Here is a 21,220-nt window from a genome sequence, read left to right on the forward strand (position 1 = left end):
CTCGGTCAAAATACATTCAGCAATTCAGCAAAAAGTGGGGGCATACCGTGCAAGAAAGATGGCACTTTCTCACACCGACTACCAGTGGCTATTGCAAGAGAAATTGCAGGCTTTGCTCTAAAATGGAGCTAGCAAACCTTTCCCTCCTCAACATCAAGGAAAGGACATCTATCCCCTCTACTTTCTCTTCCCCAAATATAGAGGACTTTGTGGCTGATACTCAACCGGGCTCGCTGAATCGGTCCATCGCGTCAGAGCACTTCAAAATAACTGTACTTCACAGCGTCATTCCAATGCTCTTCTTCTGGAACCATATGGTGACCCTCCATCTCTAGGACACCTACTTCCACACTTCAAACCAATTCTCTGCCAGCATCTTAGGTTTGTTGTAATTAGAGTACATGATAGAGACTTCTAACTGCAGATTCCTTACCTTAGAATTATCCCCAAGCGTCAGACTAGACACACAACTTTTCCGTGGCGGCAGCATCCACGCCGGAAGTGATGTGCGGTTACCCTTCGTCACTTTTGTCGAAGTCTTTTGAGAGTTTTTCCTCTTGGTGTGTCAGGAACGTCATCTAGGAAGGTCAGCTTCAAGCCCTGCGACTCCTCTCACTGATTGATGTCGGTGGACAGACCCGGATCTTGTTTGCCTTTGCCTCCAGTTTTACCATGACGTGTAAACCTGCGTCGACTGTCATGCTATGAATCCGAAGGCCTTAAGAGAGCAGTCCCTCAAGCTCCTGGTGACATGACACGCCATGATGATCTTGATCCTGGGATCTGCCGTAGAGCCCGAAATCTTCATCACACTCAGTCATCAGGCCACTTGGGTAAATCCCACCACAAGAAGAGTGAAGTCAAAAAGGTCTTTGACTTCACCTTGGCTGACAAGATGAGGGAGCTTTGTAATTTTAGGCCTGGCTCTAAGGTTGAGCGAGTGCCCAGGTCGGCTCCGTGCTTCCTGAATTTCCAGGTGGCCGGAGCAAATAGTCTTGTGAGGCCATGTGCCTCATATTTGATTGACCGGCTCGCGTATTCAGGCCCCACAGTCTCTGGAGAGGCCCCTACTGCTTTCACGCCGGCTGCTCTGGCGTTAGTCTGACCCCTTGGATCCTCAGATGGATCTGGGCCAACGCCAGTTGTGCCACGTTGACCTTCCCCGGCGCTGGTTCGTAAGTGATGTCGCTGCTCCCGGCACCCACCGGCGTTGCTGTTCCATTTTGTTTCCCGGCTCCGACACAGAGCCGGAGGGGCGTCCGAGGACTGGAGCCATGCCTTCCAGGCCAGCGCCTGAGCCCTATTTCTATGGGCTAGGACTTGGGTAGGATTGGGAGGGGTCGCTGGACAATGAGGAATACCAGCCTTTAGATCCTCAAATGGACTGGTGTGCGGTCTTGGCCGAGGCCAGTGGACTGAACACATCTCCGGATACTGGCATGCCTTCTCCCCTACTGTGCCTACAGAGGATGGAGCGTCCTTTGTAATGGTGGTGGTAAGGGAGGCCGAGGCCCTGGACCTTGGCCTGCCCTCAGTGGTAGTCAAGACAAACGTCTTGATGGAGCTGATTCAGCCAGGAGTGTTTGTGTCCCCTTCCTTCCCGTTTAATGAAGCCCTTACAGACGTTCTGCTTGAGATCTGCTCAAATCCAAGCACAGGGGCTGCTGTGAACAGGACTATTGTCCACTGCCCCAGGGGACCACAATTCTCTCATACAACACCCTACCCCGGAGAGCTTGATGGTACAAGCCTCTACGGCCACGTAAATCCTGATGCATTCTCCTCTGCCCCACAGAATAGGGAATCCCAGAGGCTGGACACCTTAAGGGAAGATGTTTTCTTCCAGCCTGGCACTGTGGTCCATGAACACTGCATGCCTTTTGAGCTGTTAATCACATGCTATATAGGATTTGGTTGCGCAGGTGCTGCCCGTGGTTCCAGAAGAGAACATACTCTCCCAGGCTAGTACCAGCGGGAGAGATGTAGCCAAGTTCACGATCAGATGCTGACTGGATACCACCGACTCGCTGGGCAGAATGGTTTCCTCGACTGTGGCCTTACGGCGCCACATCAGACTGAGAATAACTGGCTTTTCAGGGGATATTCAAGCATCGCTTATGGACATGCTCTTCGATTGTTCCTGTCTCTTCGGAAACAGGTGGATTCAGCGCTTGAGCGCTTTAAGGAAAGCAGGGCTACATCCAGGTCCTTGGGCCTTTCCATGGCCCCTCACCACCTCCAATCCACCTTTTGATCCTTCCTGGCCACTGAAGGGGTCTCCAGCTGTGTATATACCTTCCCAGCTACTGTGGCACTCAACCTTCCCAGCCTGTGCCTGGCCGAGAACGTGGTACCCACAGGTCCCATGGGTCAAGCAGCCAGATTGTAATATCAGTCCACCCACCTGCCCTCTTACCATTGTGGGCACCCAGTGGGAGTCTGGATACGCCATCAACCTTCCCACTGGAGGTCGATAACGTTGGACCAATGGGTTATCCAAATTGTTTGAAGAGGATACTCCCTCCCCTTTCGTGACAACCTCTCCACCCATACCACCTGCTTGCGACAGGCTGTAGGAGAGTAGGGTCTGCTTTCTATGTTCACCCCCACTTTTTGCTTTTGCTTTCTGGTTTTCGACTTAGATGTGACTGTGGGCCTGCTAATCAGACCCACAGCCCTGCTGTTCTCTCTCTAAATTGATACTATGTACTTTAGGTGCATAACCCATTTGGATAGGATCACCTTATTGGCCCCTGTACAGTGTACCTTAGGTACCCAGGGCATAGGTGTATCCTAGGCCTACCAGGGGCTGCAGCATGTATTATGCCACCCCTGGCCTGGCCTTCCATTATGACACAACTGGCTGATCACTCAGCTGGGGCAAGGTCGTGTAATCACTCCTTGCTTAGGTGTAGTATTCCTATACCTATCTTGTATATAGACACATGTGTACCTATCAGCCACTCCTATGGCAGGTCTTAACAATCCTGGAGGCAGAGTGCTTGGTAGCATGTGAGATGGTGCTCTAGCATGAGCTGAGCCTTTCTACAGCTTTCGGAACCATGTCCTTATAGCTGTTCTACGAGATAGCCTACCATATACTCTTAAAGTGCCTTATAATCTTAAACGGTTATGGTAACTATGGTTTGGCTTTATCAAAACATGTCGTGTAAGGTGTCTAACACTTTGGAATAATACCCCCATCCCATTTCTTGGGATGAGGATATTATCCCACCCTTCTAGAGGGAGAAGACATGTTGTAACCTACTTACCCGGTTAAAGTTAACCAGAGCCCCGGCATCACAAAATGGATGCTGCTGCCACGACACAAGTCTGACCTCCTGCTGCTGGGAGTGAACCCGGCAAGGGAGGCTTGGACAATAGGTTTCCTGCCTTGGGAGGTGCGAGCACCACCCCAGACAGGCCTTAGTGTATTGGGGCAGGGAAAGATGAAAGAAACGAGACACTGCCTGGGGCACACAAGGTGCTCCATGCATAGTCCAGTTCAAACCGGTGCTGGGGCACACCAGCCCCAGTCCTGCCGCGAAACTGGACAAAGGGAAGGGGGTGTAACCACCCCCCTCCCAGGTCCCACCCATAAGGCGTGACCTAGCAGGCAACCCAGCCCCCCAGATTAGTATGTCGCCTCTTGGACTTCTTGGAATGCTTCGACTTACCCGAAGACTTGGATCCCGACGACCGATGGTGACGTCGGCTGCCGAGTGGCGGATCTCGAGAAGCTTACGGGACCGCTCCCGTCTAGCCTTCGAGGTCAGGGCCTTGCAGTCGGAACACGACTCCGCGTCGTGGTCGAGGCCCAAACAGTACAGGCACCGGCGGTGATGGTCCGTAACCGACATCAGGCGGTTACAGTCAGCACAGGCTTTAAAACCAGGCATCCTACCGGCACCGGAGTCGATTGACAGGATCAAAAAGGATCAAAAAGCTAGTCAAAAATTGACTAAAGGGGTAGCTCTCCCGGATCTGCGCTTACTGGCGCGAAAAAAGGACTGACGTCAGCGCGCGAGGGCGGCGTCTAAGTACTCCGACGTCATTCCGGCGCACGACGCCGACGACGGACGCGGAGCCGCAGACGACGCCTAGCGACGCGCAAGGGGTATTGCTGACGAAAAATCTTCCGGATCCAGTCTGACGCCTGGGGATATTCTAAGGTGAGGAATCTAACTAATGTTTCTTACAGATACATAGTTACCGAAGGTAAGTAACTTGTTCTTCAGGCAAGGGGGTAGCTGTCAATCTACCCCCAGTGCGCACACACCACCGAAGTGGAAGAACACACAGAAGATACAGCCCCCCCAATTACACCACTTAAAGTGCGGTCTAACAATACTTCCTAATATTTGAAGATTAGGAGGGTCCTAACCTGGATCCCTAACATGACACTAGGAGCAAAACCTCTGAATGTTTAGTAACGTGAGCCAAGTTCATGTAGAAACTAGTATTAAATATATGTGAAGTTTTGCGGTGTTTGACTCAATAGGACTTTGCCATCAATACACAAAATTATGTTAATATGCCCGCAAATGTTTGTGTAAGTATTTTAGTGTTGCTAAATAAGAGGAACTAATTAATTTGTTTTATGAAATACTAAAATAAGTTTGTAGGTTGGGTTTTATGCAGTAAAGTCCAATGTGTGTTTTTTGCAGATGAAACCATGGATAGCTCTTGGATCACCAGGAATGACAGTATTCAAACTCCTGGAGCTCTGCAAACACCTCAACTTACCTCAACTGTACTGAGAGAGAATCCGAGGCCTTTGGTGGAACAGATTCCAGAGCAAGAGTCAGAGCAAGGCTCTGAATCAGACTTTTTGCACAAGTACGTACTGGGTTTTGTTGCTGTGCCATGGAAGAGGGTTGAAATAATCTATCCAAGGATTCATCAATAACAAATTAAATTAAGCCTGCAGAAGCTTATTAGTCAATAAGTAAGTCTTAAGCCGCTGGTGAAATTGGATCACTGCTGGTAAGCTTTTTCCGCTACTGCCTTATAATAGGTGACACCTTTGGGTTGACCGGATTTCCATCATGATTATAAGGTGCACTACACCTTGTGCAGAGTTGTAAAGGAATGTCCGCCTCAGATGTGGTTAGTTGCTCTTTGTGGTAAGTTTTGGTCCGCTGCTTGGATGGTGGTAACTTGTAATTTTCATCACACCAAATAGTGTTTATAGGTGACTGGTACTACAGGGCGAGCGGAAAAACTGAATTTTATTTATGTTGGTTACTTATAACTGCTGGGTTCTCTGCACATATCCTGTCCTCAGCGCTATTATGAAAGATTTGCCTGTGAATTAATTATGATCTAGTGCAGGTAGTCCATCAAAAGAATTGCACTAAATGTTTTTAGTATTTGTGGGGGTGTTGATGAATTACTTCACAATGAGAAAGGTGGGGTAATGAGTAAGGTAAAGCCTTGTGACTTGGCTGAGATACAACTGCTTATAGCATCATCATTTAAGGTGCATCCCAAAGTATTTCAGAGGCTAGCGGTTTCCTAATGATGATGTACATCTGAAAGAAACACGTTAGTTAGATTCCTCACCTTAGAATATCCCCAGGCGTCAGACTGGATCCGGAAGATTTTTCGTCAGCAATACCCCTTGCGCGTCGCTAGGCGTCGTCTGCGGCTCCGCATCCGTCGTCGGCGTCGTGCGCCGGGATTACGTCGTCGGTACTTAAACGCCGCCCTCGCGCGCTGACGTCAGTTCTTCTTTTTTCCGCGCCAGTAAGCGCAGATCCGGGAGAGCTACCCCTTTTAGTCTTTTTTAACTAAGTGTTTTTGATCCTTTTTGATCTTGTCTCGACTCCGGTGCCGGTAGGATGCCTGGTTTCAAAGCCTGTACTGACTGTAACCGCTTGATGTCGGTTACGGATCATCACCGCCGGTGCCTTTACTGTTTGGGCCTCGACCACGACGCGGAGTCGTGTTCCGACTGCAAGGCCCTGACCTCGAAGGCTAGACGGGAGCGGTCCCGTAAGCTCCTCGAGATTCGCCACTCGGCTCCGCGCCCCTCTCGATCCCGGTCCAGGAGGAGGTCCAAGGATAGGTCGCGGAGCCGCAGCCGACGTCATCAGCGCTCGTCTGGCTCCAAGTCTTCGGGTAAGTCGAAGCACTCCAAGAAGTCCAAGAGGCGACACCGCTCTTCGGACTCCCCTCGCCGGTCGCGCGACTCGGCCGAGGGTCAGGGTGGTTCCACCCCCGCGGCTCCAGCGGCACCACAGGCGCCGCGCAAGTCCCCATACCCGCCGGTCCCTGGGACTGACGCGACGCCGGCGGAAGTCAGTGCCTTCCTCTCGGCCATGAGGAGCCTGGCTCCGCCGTCGACGCCCGCTGGCGCGCCTTCGGACCCCGCGGACCCGACTGGGCAACCTTGCATGCCGGCGGCTCCGTCGCCGGCTCCAGCCCCGACGCTGCAGGTCCCCGAGGGACTCGTCCCCGTCGACGCCGGTCGACCTTGTCACGCCTCCTCCGCCGGCGTCTACACCGGTTCCACCTCCAACGCCGGCTCCGCTCGGCGTCGTTCCCCAGTTCAGCCCCGCTCCGGATCCGGCGCCGTTGCGGCGTCGATGGACGCCGCGTACGGCGCCGTTAGAAACGCATTATGTCTACCGTCCGGCTCCGATCCTTCCTCCTGTTTACCAGGAATCGGATGACGGGGGCGAATGAGAGGGGTCCGAGGATCCTATGGCTGTTCAGGCACAGCTGTCACAGGACTGGGCAGATGAACTGGGGGAGGCCAGTGGTCTGGATACCTCACCAGACACTGGATTCATCTCTCCTCCGACTGTGGCTTCGGAGGAGGGTGCTGCTTTCTCTGTGGTGCTGCGCAAGGCGGCCGCAGCCCTTGGGCTCGAGCCGCCTGCCGTGGCTGTGAGGACTAACGTCCTCACCGCCGCAGCCCTTGGGCTCGAGCCGCCTGCCGTGGCTGTGAGGACTAACGTCCTCACCGAGGTGCTTCAGTCTGCAGCAAGCTCCACTGAGCCTCTGCTGCAATTCAATGAGGCCCTCATTGACGTTCTGCAGGGCACCTGGTCCAAGCCCTCCACAGTTTCTCCTGTGGACAGGAACGTTGCCAGGCGCCACCGCCCTGCTCCGGGCGACCCCAGTTTTCTGTCCCAACACCCCACACCCGAGAGCCTGGTTATCCAGGCTTCTACCTCCCAATCCTCCTTCCCGACCGCCCCGCCGGACCGGGATTCCAAGAGACTGGAACAGTTTGGCAAAAAGCTGTTCTCCTCCCTTAGTTTGGGTCTGCGGTCTTTAAACACCGCCTGTCTTTTGGACCGTTATTCCCACTCTCTGTGGGATATGGTGGAGGACGTGCTGCCCCTGTGCACGGAGGAGGCCCGAACACGACTTACCCAGGCTCTGGCCGATGGGAGGGATGCAGCACGACATGCAATCCGATGTGGGCTTGACACGACGGACTCGCTGGGTAGGGTGATTTCTACCACGGTGGCGTTTAGACGTCACGCCTGGCTGCGGTCCACGTCTTTTTCGGGGGATGTCCAGAGCACTCTCATGGACATGCCCTTTGATGGCACTCGCCTTTTTGGTGAGAAAGCGGACAGTGCGCTGAATCGCTTTAAGGACTCCCGGGCTACGGCCAAGTCCTTGGGCCTCTCGGCCCCGCGATTGCAACCTTCCGATTTTCGCCCCTTTCGTGGCCAAGGAAGGGGCGCCTCCTCACGTCCGCCTAGCCACCAGCCGCAGACCCAACCTGCGCACGGTCGCGGACGTGGTTTCCGCCGAGGCGGTTCTGGAGGCCGACGCGGTCAGCCCACATCCACCCTGGCAGCATCCGCCTCCAAGCCTTCCTAGTCCGAGCTTTCCGGCTCATTCCTCGCCAGTGGGCGGCAGAGTTCGCCATAACCTGCTCCACTGGCGTACCATCACTTCGGACAGGTGGGTGCTGCAAATCGTCCTAAGGGGCTACTCCCTCCCCTTCGAGACGACCCCTCCAGCCATGCCACTGCAGCACCACCGTATCTCGGAGGATCATTTGAATCTTCTGCGAGAGGAAGTTTCGGCCCTTTTGGCCAAAGAGGCCGTCGAGCACGTTCCGAGTCCAGAAGTAGGTCGTGGTTGTTATTCCCACTACTTTCTGGTTCCCAAGAAGGGCAAGGGGGGCCTACGCCCTATCTTGGACCTCCGGAACGTCAATGCCTTCCTCCGGAAGGAACGGTTCAAAATGTTAACTTTGGCTCAGGTTCTAGCTGCCCTAGACCCTGGAGACTGGATGGTAGCGTTGGACTTGCAGGACGCTTATTTCCACATCCCCGTCCTGCCGGCCCACCGGCGTTACCTGCGGTTCACGGTGGGCCAGGAGCACTTTCAGTTCACTGTGCTCCCCTTCGGCCTCACCAGTGCCCCTCGGGTGTTCACAAAAGTGATGGCGGTGGTCGCAGCTCATCTGCGCCGATCAGGGGTTCCAGTCTTCCCCTATCTCGACGACTGGTTGTTGAAGGCGGGCTCGCCCCAGGCAGTCGTCTCCCACCTCCAGACTACGGCGGATCTCTTGCATTTGCTGGGGTTTTCCATCAACGTGCCGAAGTCTCACCCGAGTCCCTCTCAGAAGCTCCTCTTCATCGGAGCGATTCTCGATTCGGCGCAGTTCCGTGTCTATCCACCGGAACAGCGGGACCGGGATTTTCAGGCCCAGATTCCCATCTTTCGGCCTCTATCCTGGGTTTCGGTCAGGCTTGTGTTGCGGCTTCTGGGGCTGATGGCCTCCTGCATCCTACTAGTGCATCACGCCAGGCGGCGCATGCGGGCTCTGCAGTGGGACCTGAAGTTTCAGTGGGCCCAGCATCAAGGAAACCTGTCCGACCATGTCTTGATCTCGGAGGGCACTGCACAGCAGTTGCAGTGGTGGCTCACGGACCGCGATTGGGTCATGGGCAAGAGCCTCTCTCTTCCCCAACCAGAGCATGTCGTAGTGACGGATGCGTCCCTCCTGGGATGGGGTGGCCATATGGGAGAGGCGGAGATCAGAGGTCTCTGGTCTCCGGCGGAGTCTCGTCTCCACATCAACCTGTTGGAGTTGAGAGCGATCCGACTTGCACTGAAAGCCTTCCTTCCCTCTGTCAGGGGAAGTGTCGTGCAGGTGTTCACGGACAACACCACCGCCATGTGGTATTGCAACAAACAGGGCGGGGTGGGGTCGTGGACCCTTTGTCAGGAGGCTCTGTGCCTCTGGACATGGCTGGAACACCAGGGCGTCACCCTAGTGGTTCAACATCTGGCGGGCTCTCTGAACGCCAGAGCAGACGAACTCAGCTGCCGGTGCATGATGGATCACGAATGGCGTCTGAACTCCGAAGTGGCACAAGGCCTCTTTCAGCAGTGGGGAGAGCCTTGGTTAGATCTATTCGCCACGAAGAGAACGCGCAATGTCAGCAGTTCTGCGCGTTGGAATTTCCAAGGCGGCACTCGCTCGGCGACGCTTTTCGTCACAAGTGGAGTTGCGGTCTGTTGTACGCCTTTCCGCCTATACCACTTCTGCCCAGAGTGCTGAAGAAGATCAGGCGCGACCGGGCCCAAGTCATCTTGGTGGCTCCGGACTGGGCACGAAGGTACTGGTATCCCGAGCTACTCAGTCTGTTGACCGATCCTCCGATACGTCTGCCCCTTCGGGAGGATCTTCTGTCGCAGCAGCAGGGGACGGTCCTCCCCCCGAACCTGTCCAGCCTCCACCTCCATGCGTGGAGATTGAGCGGCGGCAGTTGATGCCATTTGACTTGCCTCCTGAAGTCTGTGATATCATTCTGGCAGCCAGGCGTCCCTCCACAAAGACGGTATACGCCTGCCGGTGGAACAAATTTGTGGCATGGTGCACAGCAAAGGCTGTGGATCTCCTTTCCGCCCCTCTTTCTGAGGTTCTCCTCTTTCTTCTTTCCTTGGCCCAGCAGGGCTCTGCCTTGGGCACCTTGAAAGGTTATCTTGCTGCCATCTCTGCCTTCTTAGGGCTTCCTGATCAGCCTTCTCTTTTCAAGTCCCCGGTAGTTACACGCTTTCTAAAAGGCATTACTCACACGTTCCCTCCTGTCCCTTTTGTAATGCCTCAGTGGGACTTGAATCTTGTTCTCACATTTCTACTGTGCGCTCCCTTTGAGCGTCTTCATAATTGTCCTCTTCGTCTGCTGACGCTTAAGACTGCTTTTCTGGTAGCCATCACCTCGGCTAGACGGGTGAGTGAGCTCCAGGCTTTATCATCAAAGCCTCCTTTTCTATCTGTTCATCCGGACAAGGTTGTCCTTCGTCCCTCCTTTCTTCCGGAAGTGGTGACCCCCTTTCATCTTGGGCAATCTGTCACCTTGCCCACCTTCTTTCCGCCTCTGCATCCTTCCAAAGAGGAAGAGAGGCTCCACCGTCTGGACCCAAAACGTGCGCTCTCCTTTTATCTGGACCGCACAAAGCAGTTCCGGGTGGACGACCAACTTTTCATTGGATATGTGGGTGCTAAGAAGGGGAAAGCTGTGCACAAACGGACCATCTCTCGGTGGGTCGTTTTGTGCATCAAAATTTGTTATTCCTTGACAAAAAAGGACCCTCCTGTTGGGCTGCGCGCCCATTCTACTCGGGCCACAGCGGCTACTACTGCTTTGGGACGGGGTGTCCCTTTGCAGGACATCTGTCAGTCGGCTACGTGGGCTTCGCTCCACACGTTTGCCAGGCATTATTGCCTTGACAGCCAAGTCCGGAGGGATGGCTTCTTTGGCCGTTCTGTCCTCCAGGACTTTCTGGTGTGATCTTGGTTCGCAGACCCACCACCGGGGTTGGTATTGCTTGGGTATCTATTCTAAGGTGAGGAATCTAACTAACGTGTTTCTTTCAGATGAACAAGTTACTTACCTTCGGTAACGATGTATCTGTAAGAAACATTAGTTAGTTAGATTCCTCACCGACCCACCCATCCTCCCCGTTCTGCGAACAGACATCTAGGGTTAAGGTTATCCTTTTCAGGCCCCTAGATTTTATTTTTGGCACCAGTGTCGGTCTCTTGCATGGCTCTGCGTTCCTGGCGCGGAAGGCTATGTACGAGAACTGACGTCAGCGCGCGAGGGCGGCGTCTAAGTACTCCGACGTCATCCCGGCGCACGACGACACCGACGACGGACGTGGAGCCGCAGACGACGCCTAGCGACGCGCAAGGGGTATTGCTGACAAAATATCTTCCGGATCCAGTCTGACGCCTGGGGATATTCTAAGGTGAGGAATCTAACTAACTAATGTTTCTTACTGATACATCGTTACCAAAGGTAAGTAACTTGTTCTTTCTGCATAGAAGGTTGTCATTTCTTAAAATATCCCCACAAGTAGGACTTCCCAGCTAAGAAGGTAGTCAAAGCAGGGATTTTAATGAGTTGCATCACTGACACCACTTCAGCTGCAGAATCTGTATTGAGTTCTTCCTTTCAGTCCGTTTGGTACTGCATCAGCAAACCATCGTTTCGGGAAACTAACTTTTCTTTACCCGTTAATGCATAACAAAAATGTCCATTTTATTCTGGTAATATAAATAATTACTGTTCATTTTCAAGCACGTTAGTAACTGACCTACATGACTTTGCTGTGCGATGCCAGAAGATACAGATGCCAGATTTGAGTTTCTCTCACTCCAAAGTTAACAGGGATTGCTCAAGAAGGGCATCTAGCAGTCCACCAAATTTGAAGCACTGGACCTACTGGTCTTAAGGAACAGGGGATGGTCAACCTGGGGTCATCATGCTTAGCTCTAATCTGTAAATAGCAAATGCATTTCCAGGCATACTTTTCCTTTCCAAGATCCTTGTATTGAGATTATCAATTCTTCTTTAGTTAAGTGCATATGTTAAATAATGTTTATAGTAGGTGTTGGAGAATCGCAAACTGTGCACTCTCCAGCTATTTATTGTTGGGTTCAGGATAATACAACTTGTTCTGGGTTCAGTGATGTGGCAAATGGCTTGATCATGTTCCCTGAAAACAAAAATGTGAAGGAATACAGACTACACTAAACATTTTTCTGCCATCTGATCTGGAGTTGTTAGAAGTGTTGGTTGAGATATTGAGCACGTATGGCAAACCATTCTGAAGAGTGGAAACCAGGAAACAAATTAGTTTTAGAGTCCATGAAGGTCATTCACAAATACATTTTTGACACCTTGCCGAGCTGCATAATCTTATCACTGAGGTGGGATTGGAGGTTTGTTTAAACATACACCATTTAAATTTTGCACATCTATCATACTCTTCCCTGAAAGTACCATCATGTGGCCTTTAACCTTAGTGGACTGCACCAAAGAGAAGGGTATGGCATGCAAAATCTTGTGGTGTAAAAAGGATGATTCAACTTGGTAGGTAAGGGTCCACTATATCATGATGGCCGAAAGCGTCTCTGAGCCACCTTGAGTTGTTTTGAAGAGGATTTTAAGGGTAGACATTACATTAAACTGTCTGTTCTAAATAATGTGGATAAATAAGATAGGAAGTCACTTTTCAGGACCCAAACAGTTCAAATTCTGGAAGACACATACCTTCAAAAATCATCCCATAGACCCCAACGGTGTCTATGACCGAGGATTCACTTAGAGTGCACAAACAATATTTTCGTCACAAATAGTCTTGAATGCGCCCTTCAGCCTGGGCAATCCACTTTGACACATAACAGCAATTAGGCTGAAAAAAGATGAATAACTGCACTATATGGCCTTGAAAGAAATAGTAACTAGTGATGGAGATTGACCTTGAAAGGCATTTTCTTTTCCAATCAGAAGACTAACCTGAAAAAGGTTTAACCTTTACAGTAGAACTTGACTCTGGTACAGCAGTGCGCTTAGATCAAGACCAGCCCTCAAAGGAGACTTGAGATGCATCAGCAGATGGAACTCGGAAGGAGAGTCCATTGACAAGAGGTTGAACTGTAATCGAAAATTGGGGGCAGGTCCATTGGTTTTATCAGTTGCGGGGTGGCAGATTTCATGCAAAAGAAAATGCATATTGATCCACAAGCAGGTCATATTCTACTAGCTCACGCTCCAGATAGTCCTTCAGATATGTCAATTGCACAATGTCAACCGCTGAAAAATAACATTGTTTTCTCATTCCAAAGAAAACCAACAGTGGGCCTATCGATTTGTTTCCAGCGGTTTTAATGCCCCAATCACCTGCAGCTCAACATTCAGTAGCTGAGGAGGAAAGAAATCAGGAAGAACAGATTTCAGGGAGAAGATCAAAATGATGCTTGGATTAAGTATTTCACTTCTTCCACAGAAGATGCAGCTTTGAATGCTTTACCCCCAAAGCATTGCCTCTCGATGAAGCTTCATCTTATCATGCAGACCAGAAGGCAGCTTTCCACAGTGTTATATGCATCCACCTCACTAATAGTCACTCTATCTGAAAGAGACACGTTAGTGATAGATTCCTTACCTTAGAATTACCCCCAGGCGTCAGACTGGATCCGGAAAGCTTTTGTCAGCAGTACCCCTGCTCGTCGGAAGGTGCCGTCATGCGGCTCTGCGTCCGTCGTAGGTGTCGTGATCGCCGGGATGACGTCACAGCAGCCACTTGGTCGCCGCCCTTGCGCACTGACGTCAGTTCTTTCTTTTTCTGCGCCAGCAAGCGCAGATCCAGAGAGAGCGGTACCCCCAGTCAATTTTTGACTGAGTTTTTGGGGACTTTTTGTCTCTGTTCTTTTAAGTCTTTGACTCCTGGTGTATAGGGATGCCCCATATCTGATAGACTGCTAGCCGCAGATTCCTTAACTTTGAATTATCCCCAGGCAAGAGACTGGATTGGAAAACCTTTGCCACAGCATCTCTGCGCACCGGGGGCGGTACCAAGCGACCCTGCCCTGACGTCAGCGAGGTCACATAAGTCCCACCCCGGCGCGCTGATGTCAGTTTCCTTCTTTTCCGCGTGCAACGCGGATCCGTAGTGTGTTCCCTTGACCTGTTTTCAGGCCTCTCTTAACACCTTGGAGTTGGGAACAGTGTGCAATGCCTTCGGGTTTCATGACGTGTACTTCTTGTGCACGTCCGATGTCAGCGACGGACCCTCACCCTATTTGTATGTGGTGTTTGGGCGAGCACCAGGATTCCGCGGACTGCGAAGCTTGTCAGCATCTCAAGCCGAAGTCCCGGCGGGGGCGCCGGATGAAGTTGCTTTTGGCCTGCTTGTCCAGATCGGTCTCGTCGCAGCGTCCATCTCTTACCTCGGATGGGTCCAAAAGCCGCCGTTTCCAGCTGCGGCACCATCCTTCACTGAGGCCCCACGGGCGTCATTCGTCTGCCGGTAACTCCTGCAGCTTGCCTCCGAGGCCCTGTCCTCCTTCTGCAGAGGGCGCGGGTTCCTCTTGGGACGTGCGCCGTCGCCACCCTATCCGCCGTTTCCGGGCATTGGGGCGACAAGGGCCCAGATGAAGGCCTATGCTGTGGCTCTGCAGGCTTCTTTGGGGCCTCCACCCTTCCTCTTCCTGTGACGTCCGTGGATCCCTCGCCATGTGCAGGGCCTTCTGCGGACTCACCAACGGGTTCGGCTTCAGGTTTTGGAGGTGTCGTGTCGTCGAGGTGCGGCCCTAAGGGGTTCTCCTCTTCGACCCACGGCGTCCCTGCCTCGCCGCAAAGCCCCGTTGGTTCCCTGTGGTGTCGCAGGAGGTCGCCGGAACTCGGGGCTCGTCCCTGAGTCCCCCTCGGTCCTCTGGGCAGATGGCTGTCTTATCGGAGGTCGAGGCGACGCCTGCCGGCGTCGACACCTTTCCTCCATGGCCCTGGCGGTGCCGCGGGTGGAGGCCGAGACCCGGGCGCCTCCCCAGGCCCCTCTCGGTGTTCGGCGCAGGCGGCTGCCTCGTCGGAGGTCGAGCCGGCGCCTTTCCGTCGCCGTTCATTGGCTGCTTTGGCTCCGACCCCGCCCCCTTCTCCGATGAGGCACGTGGTGGTGGAGGTAGACTCGGCACCCCTGGTGGACACTTTGGCGCCGATCGAGGCCTCACCGGTGCCTATGGTGGACTCCCCGGTGCCTTCCCGACGTCAGATCGTCGACTCTTCTCTGGATGTCCCTTCCTCTCCGGAGGATTGTCGTCTCCTTGTCTCCTCACCACCGGAGACTGGGCGCCGCATCGTTGCTTTTTCCCCGGGGCAGTTCTACGCCATCTCCGCATCCACAGCCCCCAGACCCGCTCTTCCGCTCCCTGCATTTGTCTGCCCCGCAGGCTTCTCCGCCTTCTCCGGAGACCCCTCAGGTCCCTCACTCGTCCATGGGTCTTCCATCTTACAGGGGCTGGCCTTTTCTTCCTCCAGCAGGGCACGTGGACGGGCGACTTAGCTTGCAGCCTTTGCCCACGGAAGAGTTGCTTTCCCCCCCACGACGCCCTACAGAGGAATGTGGCCTTTGTCCGGTCCATTTCCGCTGCATTTTGCAAATTGGCAATCCTGTCGCTCCATTCCCAACGGACCACTTGTTGGAGGTTGTTTACCAGGGCTCTGGTGGAGGGGAGCTGCTTCTCCCATTTGAAGCCTCGCTCCACAACTCTCTTCTGGGAGCGTCTTGCTACAGGAGATCCGGTGCCTCAGCCGCTCCTTCACTGCCACCGTCCTGCCCCGAACGATCCAGTCTGCCTTTTTTCCCACTCTTCTGCCCAGGGCCCTGTCCTGTGGGCTTCTTTTCCTTCCTTGCCTTCGGTGCTGCTCCCGCCATCTTGGGAGGCCCGGTGGTTGGACTCCTGGGGGCGTAACATTTTCGCCTCCACTAGTGCTACTCTGCACGCGCTCAACACACTTTGTGTGTTGGCCAGAGCTACTTCCGACCTGTGGGATTCTGCTGAGTCCCTTCTGTCCCGCACCTCTCAAGAGGGTGCCCGCGCTGATCTGCGGCACCATGTGCGGGATGGTCGGGAGTTAGCTACCTTTATTCTTCGTTCGGCCTTGGACGTCTCCGATTCTCTCAGCCACGCTATGGCGAGTTCTGTGGCCCTCCGCCGCCATGCTTGGTTGCGGGATGGCGTCTTTCCGGAGAATGTTCGTGAGCGTCTTGTTGACCTGCCTTTTTATGGGACTCTGTTGTTTAACACCCATGCGGACTGCTATTCATCGACTCCTTGCGGGGCTCCGTCCCCCTCCCCCCTCCGTAAGCTTTGGATTGTCGGTCCTCCGGTGTCTTATGGGAGGAGTTTATCCCAACCTTTTTCTTTGGGGCCTTGTGTTTCGGTTGGCCCGTCTGTGTGCGGCTTGAAGTGCCTTCAGGGTCCTTCAGTTTGCCCCTCTGTTCTTTTGGCTGCTGGTTCAGCCCTTCAGCTTTGTGGTGAGTGACCTTGGCTGTTAGTGAAGCTGTATAGTTCCTCAGGTTGGACCCTCTGTGTATTTTTGGGCTGATTGGTAAGCCGTCTGTGGTGTTTTCCACAGGTCTTTGATGTTCTTGACCTCTGCTGCGGGTTTTCCCTAAGAGGTGTTTCCCTGTTTTGTTTTGGGATGAGTCATACCCCAGGTGGGGTACTTGTTGGCTATTGTATAGCTTCGTCTTAAGCTGGGCGGGTGTGGATACCTTCTCGGGTTTCTCGCGTTTTCCTGGCATCCCTGTATACCGCTTGGTGCGGTCTCTTTTTCTTCCGCCGTAGTGCGGCTTGCGCTGCTCCAGGTTCTGTCCCGCTCAGTATACAATGGTGTTTCTATCCTTCTTCTACAGGGTTTGCCTGTCGTCCATTTTGCCCCTTGTTCCTGCGGGATATCTGCTCCTGGGCGTTTTGCCTTCCTTCTTCAGCCTCTGGATCACCGGACCGACTTTTGTCCTGCTGTTTACAGCGTCGTATCTTGGTGTTTCCAACCTGTGTGTTCCAGTGGGGCTAGGTTATTCCTGGTGCTCTCCTGTAATCTGGTTGCCGGCTTTTGGTCTGTACTACATGTCTCTTTATCTTCTGGCTGGTCCCACTTCTATTCGTGGGCTGGGTGGTGCTACTGGGACGGTCCCTAGGGCTTGTTCTGGGGCTCCCTTGCCTCTGTCTTCATCTTGCTTTCAGCTTGTTCTGGGCACGCTGCTTCATTGTATTTGCCAGCCGTCTGCTGTGCACGCCTGGTAGTTCTGGTCCACCTCTGAGGGCTTCGGCGTGTCAGCGTGTGGTCCTGTCCCTTGTTTGAGCTTTACACGTCTTTGTCTTCCTTCTCACATCTGCGCCTATCGGCTGTGGGACCGTTCCTGCCTTGTTCCCTGCTTCGGGACGGACACCCTTTCAGCTGTCCCCTTCGCTGTGTGTGTGTGTTCTCCTGGGGTGGGTTCTGCCTCCGTTCCTCCTCTTCTCCTTGGATTTGAGGGGGGTTCTTTTCTTCCTTTGGTACTCGCTGGGTGCTGTCTTTCCTCCTGTTTTCTGGCGGTCACCCCTTGCTCGTCGGGTAGGCTTGTGGTATCCTGGCCTTCCCTTCTCCTTGTTCTTGCTTACTTCTGCTTGGAGGGGGCTGGGCCGTGCTCCCTGTCCCTATGACGCATCCTCTGTTGGGGCCCTGTGTTCTTCAAAGCTGGTGAGGTTCTCTTGCACCCCTCCTCCCCTCAGGGTATGGCTAGGGTATTTATTCTACGTTAAGGAATCTGCGGCTAGTAGTCTCTATCAGATGTACGAGTTACTTACCTTCGGTAATGATTTATCTGGTAGAGACGATTCTAGCCGCAGATTCCTTCACGGCCCGCCCTTCCTCCCCGTTCTGCGAGGACCCTTCAGCTTGTTCTTCTGCACTCGCCTCCCTCCGGGTGGCTTTTGTCTTCTGCAGGTGCTCTCTTTCTCTTCCTCCCTGGTGGGATGCTTCGTTCTGTTTCTTTGTTCCACTCCTTCCTTCTGGCAATTGATCGGTAGGTTCATATGTACTGTTGTATCCCCGCACCCTGGTTCTTCCAGTGTGGGGCCTACTCATATCTTCTCCCTTTTGTTTCATTACTTGGGGTTTCTGACTCCTCTGCACTCCTCTGGGCTGGGGTCTCTTGGCTGTGCCTCAGCCCTTAGCTTGTTACAGGGGATACAACCCTCCTTGCTGGTGTTGTCTTGGGTTGATTTGTTGTTCCTCATTTGTTCTGGACTTGTTGCCCTTCACTGTTATAGATTGTGGTTGCAGACTTTGTCGTCAGCCCCGACATTTTTCACATGTTTTTCTGTCTCCAGGGGGGATTTCGCCTTCGCTTTGCGGGGTTGCTTCTCAGAGTGGTGCTCTGTTCCTTCCTTTCCATGTCTTTCCGTAACGCAGTGCTTGGCACTGTTCCTAATTGTGCTGTTCCTCACCATTCACTTCTCCATTTTTTGTTTCACTGATTTTTCTGCACACTGTTCCCATACTCTCACAGTTTTGTTTGTGATGGCTCTGCGTTGTGGCGCGGAAATGTTCTCCGAAGAAAACTTAGGTCAGCATGCCGGAGTGGGACGTCACATCTGTGGATGACGTCAGGGCGGGGTCACGTGGTACCGCCCCCGGCACGCAGAGATGCTGTGGCAAAGATTTTCCGGATCCAGTCTCACGCTTGGGGATAATTCTACATTAAGTCATCTGCGGCTAGAATCGTCTCTACCAGATACATCGTTACCAAAGGTAAGGAACTTGTACTTCAAGTCTTGCGAGGCTTGTCCCCACATGTCGGTTATGGACCCGCACCGCCAGTGTCTCAACTGCCTGAGGCGCAACCACGACCCCACGTCGTGCCCGACTGCCGGGCCATGTCTCCCAAAACTTTGCGGGAGCGGTCCCAAAAGTTGCTTGAGGCCCGGGAGTCGTCTCCGCGCCGTTCAAGGTCCCGGTCCCACGGGAGGTCGATGGACCAGTCGCGGAGCCGCCACCATCGTTCGACGAAGTCTTCGCACTCTGGGTCAGGTAAGACGAAGCACAAGAAGTCGACGAAGCAACGTCGCTCTTCACCTTTCCCTAGCCTGTCACGCGACACGGCGGAGGGTGTGGGTGGTGCCACCCCCACGGCTCCGGCGGAGCCTACACAGTTGCAGATGGCCTACATGCCCTTCCCGGGTCCGTCTGCGACTCCGGCCCAGCTGCAGGAACCTTTGTCAGCCATTGCCTGCCTATTTGGCCCGTCGGGGCCCCGCCGGCGCGCCTTTGCCCTTCTTCGTCGACGGCTCCGGCCCCGACGTAGTCAACTGCTCCGGCCTCTGCGCAGCAAGACCCCCATGGATCTATATATGGATCACAGCCGACGTCGGTCGACCTCATACGACCTCCACCGGCGTCGGCCGGCCACCCGGCCGATGCCGTTCCCGGCTTCCACCCCGATGTGGAGACGGTGCCGGACCGGTGTCGATCGACTCCGATGCCAATGGGAAATTTCTATCCCTTTCTCCATCCTGCTCTTTCTATTCCGCCTGCCCTGCAGGTTACGGAGGACGGGGAGGGGTCTGAAGACTCTCTCACAGCCCAATGCGAGTTAGACCCAGACTGGGCAGAGGATTTGGAGGACGCAGGTGGACTGGATTTTTCTCCAGAACCTGGCGCACTGTCTCCTCCTACCGTGGCTACGGAGGAGGGTGGTACTTATTCAGTGGTGTTGCGTAGGGCAGCCGAGGCTCTCCACCTCGAGCGCCCTACAGTGGCCGTCAGGACTAACCTCCTGACAGAAGTGTTTCGGCTGGCGGCTTACTCTGAGGAGCCGCTACTGCCCTTCAATTATGCACTTTAAGACGTTCTTTTGGGCACCTGGTCCAGGCCTTTTGATGGCAGTCGCATTTTTGGCTACAAAGCAGACAGTGCGTTGGAGCGTTTTAAGGACTCGCGGGCTACGGCCATGTCCTTGGGCCTTTTTGCCATGCGCACTCCTTCGGCTTCTGCTTTTCGCTCCTTTCGTGGCCAAGGAAGGAGCGCCCAAACACGTTTGTTTCAAAGCCACAGGCCTGCGCAGCAACAGTCTCAGCGCAGCCGCGGATGTTGGACCCGCCAAGGTGGGTCACGGGGCCAGCGGCCGGGTCAGTCCATCGCCACCACTGCCTCCAAACCTTCCTAGTCCGGTGTTTCAGGCCCACCAAACGCCAGTGGGCGGCAGTATTCGCCATCACCTCACCCATTGGCGCACCATCACTTTGGACAGGTGGGTATTACAGATAGTCCGAAGGGGCTACTCCCTCCCCTTCCAGACTACCCCTCCAGCCATGCCACCTCAGTACCGCCGCATGTCGGGGGATCACTTTGCAATTCTCCAGCAGGAAGTTGCAGCCCTCTTGGCCAAGGGGGCCATCGAGCGCGTTCCAACGCCAGAAGTATGTCGTAATTGTTACTCCCACAACTTCTTGGTTCCAAAGGAGGACAAGGGCCTGCGTTCCATCTTAGACCTGCTGAACGTGAATCGCTTCCTCCGGAAGGAGAAGTTCAAGATGCTCACACTTGCTCAGGTCTTGTGTGCCCTAGACCCGTAAGACTGGATGGTAGCTGTGGACTTGCAGGACGCTTATTTTTATATCCCTGTCCTGTCGTTCCACCGGCGTTATCTGCGGTTCACGGTAGGCCACGAGCACTTTCAGTTCACCGTGCTCCCTTTTGGCCTTACCAGCGCCCCTCGGGTGTTGCCGAAAGTGATGGCGGTGGTCACAGCTCATCTGCGCAGATCAGGGGTTTGTCTTCCCCTATCTCGAAGACTGGTTGTTGAAGGCATGCTCACCCCAGGCAGTCGTCTCTCACTTCCAGACTACGGGCGGCGACCTGCATTTGCTGGGGTTCTCCATCGACGTGCCGAAGTTGCACCTAATTCCCTCTCCAGAAGCTCCTCTTCATCAAAGCGGTTCTGGACACGGCACAGTTTTGGGTTTATCCTCCCGAACAGCAAGTCCGGGACATTCGGTCTATGATACTGATGTTTAGGCCCTTGTCCTGGGTTTGTCAGGATGACCTTGAGGCTGCTGGGCCTCATGCATCCTGCTGACCAATCATGCCAGATGGCATATGGGGGCTCTGCAGTGGGAGCTGAAGTTCCAGTGGGCGCAGCATCAAGGGGACCTGTCCAAGTACGTCCAGATCTCAGAGGGCCCTGCACAAAAGTTACAGTGGTGGCTCACGAACCAGCATTGGGTCAGTGGCAGATCACTCTCCCTTCCCCAACCGGAGCACACTGTGATGACGGATGCGTCCTACCTCGGATGGAGCGGCCAAATGGGAGAGGCGGAGATTAGAGGCCTCTGTTGTTCGGCGGAGTCCAGATTCTATATCAACCTTCTGGAGCTCCGGGCGATCCTACTTGCACTGAAGGCATT

At 53.9% G+C, this 21,220-nt stretch overlaps 1 protein-coding gene across 2 annotated transcripts in view; it reads left to right on the forward strand.

Annotated features, from left to right (window-relative positions):
• STAG1 (STAG1 cohesin complex component) overlaps nucleotides 1–21,220 on the forward strand; it is a 1,292,585-nt gene that overhangs the window by 1,144,776 nt on the left and 126,589 nt on the right. For both annotated transcript variants that reach the window (XM_085634343.1, XM_085634344.1), the window contains exon 30: nucleotides 4,668–4,839. In XM_085634343.1, the coding sequence (XP_085490469.1) occupies nucleotides 4,668–4,839 (172 nt within the window). The remainder of the gene's footprint in view (nucleotides 1–4,667; nucleotides 4,840–21,220) is intronic.

This window comes from Triturus cristatus, chromosome 11 (assembly GCF_964204655.1).
Source record: "Triturus cristatus chromosome 11, aTriCri1.1, whole genome shotgun sequence".
In the NCBI taxonomy this organism is placed as follows: Eukaryota; Metazoa; Chordata; class Amphibia; order Caudata; family Salamandridae; genus Triturus; species Triturus cristatus.